The 9565-nt window shown below is 45.3% G+C and overlaps 2 protein-coding genes across 2 annotated transcripts; one reads left to right on the top strand and one right to left on the bottom strand.

Annotated features, from left to right (window-relative positions):
* The first annotated feature begins 5330 nt into the window (after positions 1–5330).
* Positions 5331–6890, top strand: LOC118514556. Its single transcript, XM_036061546.1, has 2 exons — positions 5331–5841; positions 5914–6890. The coding sequence occupies exons 1-2, from the start codon at positions 5450–5452 to the stop codon at positions 6683–6685; spliced, it is 1164 nt and encodes a 387-aa protein (XP_035917439.1). The 5' UTR covers positions 5331–5449; the 3' UTR covers positions 6686–6890.
* A 151-nt stretch (positions 6891–7041) lies between these two features.
* LOC118514536 (mediator of RNA polymerase II transcription subunit 17) lies at positions 7042–9413 on the bottom strand. The gene is made up of 3 exons (XM_036061519.1): positions 9212–9413; positions 7369–9136; positions 7042–7291 (listed from the first exon to the last, which is right to left on the bottom strand). Exons 1-3 carry the CDS (start codon positions 9298–9300, stop codon positions 7211–7213), a joined length of 1938 nt encoding a protein of 645 aa, XP_035917412.1. The 5' UTR covers positions 9301–9413; the 3' UTR covers positions 7042–7210.
* Between the last annotated feature and the right edge of the window lie 152 nt (positions 9414–9565).

Genomic DNA, 9565 nt, shown 5'->3' with positions numbered 1-9565 from the left:
CGAATTCTTTTTCAACATGGTGGGAAACGCTTGTTAACTTGATGGAAACATATCTCATCCATAGTACGTTCAACTGTGGTGTTTTTAAAGGACGCAAATGGGGAACATAGATATAGTACGACGATGCAAACCCGCTTTGAAAAATGTGGAAAGAGTGAGCAAAAAGTATCTTCGTTATGTTAGGTGATCTGATGTCGAAAAAGTGATGGAGATCGGGACAGTTACCAGCTAAAGGGGCTCTCACGATTGGCTCAGTATTTTGAGTAATTACTTAACGATCAGTTCAACGAACAGCTAGAGACTCTACTAGTCGATCGGATGATGCTACTGCCACCAAGCATTGAAGAGACACGAAAGGGTATTCATAGGCTCAAGAACGACCAGGCAATGAAGGTAAAGTAGCCGAATTCCAATCGCACTCAAAATCCTGGATAAGATTGCCGAGTAATAGCTAAACACTCACCTGATTTATTCTTTGATTTTAAAGCCGCATGCGACAGTAGAGCCAGAGCAAAACTATACGATGCAATGAGCAATTTTAGAATCCCGGCCACGCTTACCAGGCTTGAGATAATGAAAATGACCGTGAAAATGAAATGAAATGAAAATGAAAATGAGGTATATGGAATACTCTGAGAGTACTTTGCTGGTACCAAGGGTGTGCTCGAAGAAGATGGGCTGTCTTCTTTTCTATCTGGCGGTAGAGAGTGCCATCCGCGACTTGGAGGTGGAAACTTCGGAGACCGTCTTCTGTGAGTCCAACGGGCTTAAGCTTAGCAAAGCAACGGGCGTTGGATATACAAATTCCTGTTAGTGATTTACTAAGCTCTACAATTTTGATTAGATCACCAACCGCCCAGTAAGAAAATTCTGATTAGATCAGTGACCACACTTTCAAAGTCGTCCGAACCTAACTAGGGTAATAAGGATCAAAAATCTGCATCCACAGTAAGAAGAAGTAAGAACACTGGTTGCTGACTGCTCCTGCAGGTTAGCCTTAAGTAAACTTCTCCACTCCAAATACCTGGGATGGAAAATGTAGACAAACTTACATACGCCTCTAAACCATCCTCACATATTCTGTCCAGACTTGTGGATTTCACTTAAAATTTAAGATGTTTTGCGCCATGTTTGTGGAAGGATAAACAAGATCTCACCATCATGCAGCTAATTAAACTGGGCAGACGCCAGTGAGCAGTCAAGACATGAGAATGGCACGGGACAACCCTGCTCTTAAAGTGCTTTTAGTCTTCTCGTCCACATGGATAGAGCAGGCGTGGTAGGTACAAACTGAGAAGGAATGATGGATATTGAATTGGCAGACGACGCCACTATTACTTGAGAACCGTCGAAGACTTCTGCAGTAGATCAAAACCCCGAAACGATTGTAGCACCTGATAAGTATGTTAATAAGGTAAGTACTATCGTTATGCACATTGCCTACATTCAGGGGTAAATGCAGTGGTTATGCTTAAACGTTGCATACATTTAGGCGAACAATGCTTATTTTCCTAAACAACATGATAAATGAAAACCTATTGACTAAATCTACTGTACACCGACCCAATGGTTCGGATGAGCCGAATTATACATCGAAATGGATCATAATTGTTATACAATCAACGTACAGACCGTTTTCAACAATTTAAATTACCCATCAATCGTTTCTTTTTTTTCCGTAAAATTCAGCTTCATTACTTTATGCACGTACAAAATGTATGTGCTTCCCAGCACCCCATTCGTTTCCCACAGCAAAACGGACTAATTGCGAAACCTCATCCAATCACACAACGACCAATAATGAGCTCAATTTTACTCCATTTTACTTGAAACCACCTATCCATCTAAAATTCTATCCTCCCCCGGCCAGCACGCCAGCGGTAGCATTAAAAAACGCATTTTATGATTACGATTTTTCACGGTGCATTTTGTAAACGATTGAGATGGGTTCAGAAGCGTGTAACGAGCTCCCCCCGAAAAAAAACACAAAAGAATTGAAAGTTGCTGCATTTTTTTTTTTTTTTTGGGTGGCTCTTTCCACTCCTTCAACATTCACCAACAAAACGATACAGACCGAACCGGGCCCTCTGGTTAGTGCTTACTAATTAGTCCAATTAGTTTGTTACTTAATTAAGGGACGCCAAGCCGTGGTTTTGCAAGCACTCCGTAGGTGCATCAATAGATGACGGCAGCGTGTTTTTCGGGGAGAACGGCCAGACGTGGCTGAACAAAAGTAATGGTTGGTGAGTGACAGCAACCTGCCGAGGGAGAAAGGCGAACAGGAGTGTTAAATAAAAAGGTAAATTAAAAAGCGCAACGGTACCAACAACTGCACTCGGAACACGGTTTCGCCCACGAAATGTGTGCAGCCTGGTAAATGGGGAAATAATGTTGCTAAATTTATGTGCCCGTAAGGGGTAGATGGCTACGGGGCGGTCGTTGGCTGCGTTGCATTTTGCATATTTTACAACAACCCTCCACCTCCACCCCATGCATATTGGATACTGAAAATAGCATTAAATACTAGTTATGTGACTATAAACGGTGCACTGTGTCGTGTGGATTGCATACCTTTAGGCTGTTTTATTTATTATTCATTATTTAGGTAAAGATAGCACAGATTTTTCGTTCTATTTAATTAAAGCTGTTAAATAAACAACCGAAATGACCGAGAACCTACTGATATCCCAAGATAGAAACCCAAAAAGGAAAAAAGCCTCGTGACCCATAAATCTGTGCGATGTACAATAAAAAGGCAGAAAATAACGCGAATACGATTCTTTTACTGCACTTTCACCGATTTGTTCTCGGTTGATTGCATGCACTTGGACGATGGATTTATGTTCGTTCAACGTTTTATAACACCCAACCCTCACCCTCGGAAACCCACCCACCGTTGATGATGATAATGATGATGATGAAGATGATGAGGAGTGTTGAAGGGATCCGGGACGCAACACAATGGCACGTTTTGCGATAATTGATGCAATTCGATTGGTTCTGGATTGTGTCACGGTTGGCAAAAGAAAATGGCCGCAGTAAAAAAACAAGGCTCCCCGGTCCACCTATCCCTTCCTTAGTGCAAGATACCACGTGGCGTTTTCATCCGAGGCTATAAAACATCCTGCGCGTAAAATAAATGTCCTTACGAGTCCAGCCAACAGACCCGACTGCCACTACTACTACTACTATCGGGGACAAACAATCGCACATCGATACGACAACAGAGCGTGCCGGAAAAGCTTGGCCCGCTGAAGAGCTTGCTGAAGTCATGGCAAAACGATGACGGGGAACAATAGCGCTCGCACGGGTTTCATGGGGGAAACCGGGTTCCCGGAAGCAAACACCGCCCGCTCCAATGTGTCGATTGTTGATTTTTATGATATTTTTATAACATCCCCACAGCCGTCGCAGCCGTCATCCCGCTTGTCACCCTCATTTCCTGTTCGGAACTGTATGGAAAAGCTATCTTCTAATCAACGTGCTCGGGGGCAGTTCCGGGGAAAAGCGGGAAACCCGTCCAAGGGCTAGCAGCTCCTTTCTCTCTCTCTCTCTCTCTCTCTCTCTCGCTCGTCCACCCGGCCGGAGACAGTTGGGAGGAACCAATTTTCATTTCGGTGCACTGCCTTTCTATCAGCTGCCGCCACCATCACCGCCACCACCGTTTCCTGGACGGGAAACTGGATCGTCGAGATTCACAGTGCCGATTCCATGTGCCGCCACGGTGAACTCATCACTCGCATCGCATTCGAAAACGGAACGACAAACTTTTCAGCGAACAGTTTCAGTGCCACTTTCATCGATTGGGCGCAAAGAGAAGAAGAACGTTTTCTTTCACCCACCGGAGGTGGCCAACGGAACGAGGGGGGGTTTGTGAAAACATCGGAGACACTTTTCTTCAACGCAGGCAGGCAACAAATCAATTGGAATATTTTAGTGTGCCGCTTTTTATGATTTGTTTATTTAATTTGTAGCTTCCGGATTGCGTTTTATTTTGCTTCTCGGAAAATGATTTCTCATCTCGCCGCGTGCCAACGCCTGTTTTTATGCCACCGAGCAGCACCACCACGTGCCCGTTCATCATACTTGAAGGTTCCGGAAATCGTTCTTCTTCCTTTCGATTTCGCTCTCTCGCCCTCGGTAGTGGTGGTGGTGGTAACAGCGAACGCTTATTGATTTGTTTTTAATTTGTGCTCGCCGGAAGTTATCGGCCAAAGGGAAAAGTTTTATGAATCATTAAGCGAAACGCTAAGCGGCAAACGAGAAAGAAAAACAAACGAAGAACTGAACTTCGGTTTCGTTTGCTGCTGCTGCTGCCGTTGCTGCTGCTTATCTTATCGTGCCATTTAAATGGTAAAATTGGCCGCTCGTTAGCTACGCCATTTGCGTAGCTGCTGTGTATTTGCGTCAATGGGAGATGATTTTGTGCTTTTATTTTTATCTAGTTTTTTTTGCTTCTTGATACACGCACTTGCTCGTAATGAGGAAAAATAGACTTTTAAAAATATGATGTACCTGTGTTGGCAGTGGTGATCCATGTTTTTTTTGTGCCCTAGGCATAATTAAGGAAACACATTAGTTAAAGCAACTGCATAATTAAATGAACCAGCTTTAATGGATGGCTTTTGAGTGCAGGTTGTACAGATTTGATGAACGCAAGCGTTATCGCTATGGAACTTTCTTTCATTTCGGACGCGGCAGGTCTGGGGATCAAATCTCATCCGGCTGTTCTAGGTGATCCAGTATTGCAGGCCCGTGGATTTCAAAGGACTTGGAGGTAGTAGTGCTAAAACTGATGAAATAGCTCTTATCGAATAAATTATTATTCAAATCAATTCATCTTCTTCTTTGTTGGCACTACAATCTCCAGAGGTCTCAGCCTGCCATTTCTGGCTTTCTGTGACTTGATTTTACCCGTAGCAAAGTAGTCAGCCCTGCGTACGGGAGGGCGGTCTGGATGGGCAGACCGGCGCCGCTGTCGTATCCGGTTTATCAGTCGATAAAGAAAGGGAGTCTTCATTTCCAACGACTTTTTCAAAATAATGCCTTCTTTATGTGCTAGCTTTTTCACTGGGAATACTTTCCTCAAGCATGCTCCAAAAATTCAGCTAAACAGTCACCAAATTTTCATTCAACTCGTTGATAAGCTTTCGTTTTGTATTATCGATTAGTATTGTGCTATTTTAAGCTTCTAGTTATCCCATATTTCTAAATATAAAACATTTGATTCTTCACAAACAAATAAATTCAACATTTCTGCGATTTTTTCCTGGGATATCCCACTGTGCTGTGCGGTTGTCACTTTTGACAGTTTCACAATTGACGTTTGTAGTTTTTTTCTCCCCATGTTTTGTTTATGTTTCTCATGCTGAAACCACTTGAGAATTACTTTACACAACTTTTTATTGAAAATATTTTCCACTTAAGCTAAAATTAAGTCAAGTGCAAAATGTTGGAAGAGGTGCAGTACATAAAGCTTCCATCGAAAGCCTACCGAACGATACCCAACACGAGCAAGATGCATTTTGCCGTGGATGGAATACCGCCCAAGCGGCACTTTGTGAAGGTGAATGTGGCTGAATTTGTGAACGAGATCAAAAAGCGACCCATTCTGTACAACGTGCTGCACAAGGATTACAAGCGGATATGTTTGCGAAACAACTCCTGGGTGGAGGTTGCGCTGGCAATGAACTTATCCGTGCAGGAGTGCAAGAAACGGTGGCGCAGCATGCGCGATGCATTTCTCAAGACCGTCCGCAACAAGAACGAGAAGGAGCGCAAATCGTGGATTCACTACCGGTTGCTGGAGTTTATGCTTCCGTATGTTGCCTTCCCTAAAGAGTGAGTGCATTGTGCAAAGGACAAGTTTTGGGGGTAAATATAGGGAAAAATTGAACCTTTCTTGTTTTGCAGTGACTACGAGACAGCCAACGAATACACTCAGGGCAGCGATATCGAAGAGAGCATAGATTACGTTGAATTTGATACCGACGAGGAACTGTACGATGGTCCCGTTACCGTGTCCTACGTGACACAGGACGGCAAACAGGTGTTTCAGGTGATGCATACACCCGCCCAGGAAGGCATCCCGGCGGGTGGTGTTATAATCCAGGAAGAAACGGAAGATGAAATTGAGGATTGTGGCGAAGAGCAGCTTCTTCAACCGTTTGCCTGCAATTCAACGGCAGGGACTGAATATCTGTTAGCATCCTGTACGGATGACGAAAGTGAACACGAAACGGTACTATACGAAGAGCAACCTAGCACAGCGATGATTCACGACGAAAAGCTGTCGGAACCCGTCCCTGACTGTCCTACAGCCTGGAACTCCCAAGAACAGCCAGACGACGATACGATACAGACCGAACCACATCCTCCCAGAAAACGCACAAGAATGGAACCCACAAAAGTACCATCGAACGTTTCTTCAAGACCATCGTCACCTTCCCCGGCTCCGTCGGTATCATCGGCAGCACCAGCACCACCAAATACGCCACCGCAGGAAGAATCGAAAGAAACAGACGCACGGTTAGGAATTACGGATCCGGACGAACGGTTTCTTCTCTCCTGTGCACCGATTCTGCGAAGGCTACCGAATAAGAAGAATGTCCTAGCAAGGCTTAAAATACAGCAGATGCTGTTCGAGCTGGAGTACGATGAGAAGTATACGTATGAAGGAACGTGATCGAAAAAGAGTCTGCGACTGCATTTTTTAAGTTCATTCCCCGTCAGGTTTTTTTGTAAGGTGTGTTTTTACGAAGCATCTCATAAGTCACGAACCCAAGATGGAATGGGTTTTTTTTTATAACGGCAATAGTGCATAGAATAATTTAATCTAATCCACGTGTGTGAATAAACAATGAATACTTTGCTGCATTTGTAACTCGAAATTTGATGTTTTTTGCCTGGACAGAAGAGCAACTGATCGACAACATCTTCAAAGGGCTTTGCTCGGAAGCAGAAGATGGGTAATTTTCGACGAAAAGCCTTATTGACGCACATACCGTCCACGGACCGACATGATTGTTAAACGTAGAAGAATGCGTATCTTGCCATCAATTCCTAACGTCCATATTTATTTTTACTCTTAAATATTCCAGTTTGATAGGCGAAATACGCTTCCCAAGAACGATCGTTAGATGAATGTTGGAAGAATGGAAGATGAATGGTGGTAGTATGATTAATAATGCATCGTTGACTGTAAAATACTCTACGACTGGCTGGTGAGACTCGCCATCAAGAATTCCATTTTGTTGTGGAAATTTTTGCCCTCCATCTTATCGAACCGGACCTGCAAAAGAAAAGGAAAGGAAGCAAAATCGATTGAAAAATGTGCTCATGCCACCACGAACCCCCTCCGCAACGCACCTCCTTAAAGTGACCGCCTAAGTGCTCCCAGTGCCGGCCCTGCACCAACGAACCGGGGAAAAAGTCTTTGGCCGGACTCTGCGCAATGTACACCTTTACATCGATCTGCGAATCGCAGCGCACCTGTACCGCTATCAGGCGATCGCTATTCGGGGATGCCAGCACGCAGGAACTCGCATTACCGAGTGGTTCCACCGAGCCAATGCCAAGATGGCTGCTGCTGGATAGAATCTGCCAAGCCATACATTTGGCCAGGTTCTGCAGACACACGATCTGATGTTGGCTGATTTGACAAAGGATAAGATCGCGTAGTTCTTGCGGTTCGTACGACATGTGCATGATGCGGCCATCGCGACAGATGCACTTGAGCGAGCGTTCCTTCACGTGGATTACGAGCGAGGTACGCAGATTCGCATCGTATCCGTGGGAAGTGATGTTAATCTTTACGCACGACATCGTTGGGCTGTTCATCGCGTTCCAGTGGGATGTTATCATCGGATCCTTCACGTCTCGGGCCACCGTATCGAGCACGTACTGTGTTCGGCGGCGTGTGAAGATATGCTGCGCTTGAGCAATGATTTGCTCCAGGAGTGTTTGCGATTTTGTCATTTCTAGCAGCTCGTGACGATCGAACGCGGAAGGACCTGCCAGCATGCGCTTCTTGCTCGGTCCCAGTGGACCACTGGCCGGATGCGGGAATGGATGGTGCGTGTTCTTGTGATGAAACTCCCGCAACAACTGATGCAGACTGTGCTCCAGCACGTGATCATGATCTTTGATCGGTTCCGAGCTATTGTTTGAATCGGACGACGTCGAGTGGCACAAGCTGATGATGAGCTGGATGCCCGGTAACAGTGTCGCCCGGATTTGATTACCCACCACGACATGCGGAATCGGTGCTTGCAGTTGAACCGCTTCACGAGCAAGCTGATTAAACAGCTCCTTACAGAACAACACATTCTGTGCGTACTCCAGTGTTTGCTGCCAGGCGCCAGCCTGCGGGACGAGCTGTGTCGATCCCATCATGTTTACCGTGGCCGTACAAAGATCTTCCTGATCCTTCTGCGTAATCACCTTTATGAACGCCACACCCTGCAACTCGGTGGGTACGTTTACGCGCAGCGCAGAATTTATCTTCGGACAGGCAACCGTTCCAGCAGCACCCGAGCCGGACGGACTGGCAGGCGGTGAGCCAGATTCTTCATCTTCCGCCTTCGTCACCTCGAACATTCCCGGATGCATAAACTTCGAACCAGCCGTCCGGTAGCTCAAATCACCGATGATCGTATTGGACACCTTCTTCAGCCGCCAGTTGCGTCGCAGGCGCAACAGTTCAATGTGGAAATCGGTCGAATTCGTACGATTCACACCCTGATCGCTCTGAACCGCTTTCAGCCGCTCGACACCACTCTGTAGAATGTTTGCCGCACTGGCCAAAGCTTTCTTGCGGGCGTACACAAGCACCATTTGCTTCACTTCCGGCGGTTCCTGGGGGATCGGATCCAGCACCATGTATCGTTTTTCCTTTGCAATGTTTAGCACGTCGGACAGGACGCACACTTCCGTCAGCGCTTCCTTCAGCTTGTTGCGCACCGAGTCCCAGGGCCACAGGCTCGACTGGAACTGTTCCTTGGGATCTTTCGATTCCTCCTCCTTCTTTTCATCCTCCTTTTTGATGGACTGCTGCAGCAGATCGATATCGCTGGAGGTTTTGCTGAAGTCGATCTTTGTGGCACACTTGGCCAGATGCTCCGAAAGCGTCGGTGGACTGTGCAGAATGATGCGGGAAAGTAATTAGAAAAAAAAAAGGTTGCCCGGCCGGGAGTATGTACAGTTTACTTACAGTTGATATATTTCAGTTCCATCGTACGCAATCTCCTGTATTTGATTTTCTATCGGTGCCTCCACGCTTATATTCGCCGATAGAGACATTTTCGTGTGATTTTATGCGATATTTAGGTGTAAATAGATCAATAATTCCGGAACCGTATTCGTACACAAAAATGCAAGCCGATTTTGTTATTCCGATTGACAGCTTTGAAGCGAACTCTACACAGAACGCATTTGACAGTTCTAACGTCTGATGTAAACGTCTGATAAACATTTAAATTTATAAATGTTTGAATGTTTGAATGAATGAATGTTTGATAAATTTGAACGTATATACAAAACAAAATCGAAGGTAAGAATATAAACG

Source organism: Anopheles stephensi, chromosome 3, assembly GCF_013141755.1.
Source record: "Anopheles stephensi strain Indian chromosome 3, UCI_ANSTEP_V1.0, whole genome shotgun sequence".
NCBI classification, from domain to species: domain Eukaryota; kingdom Metazoa; phylum Arthropoda; class Insecta; order Diptera; family Culicidae; genus Anopheles; species Anopheles stephensi.
This window is presented reverse-complemented; position numbering and strand designations above follow the sequence as displayed.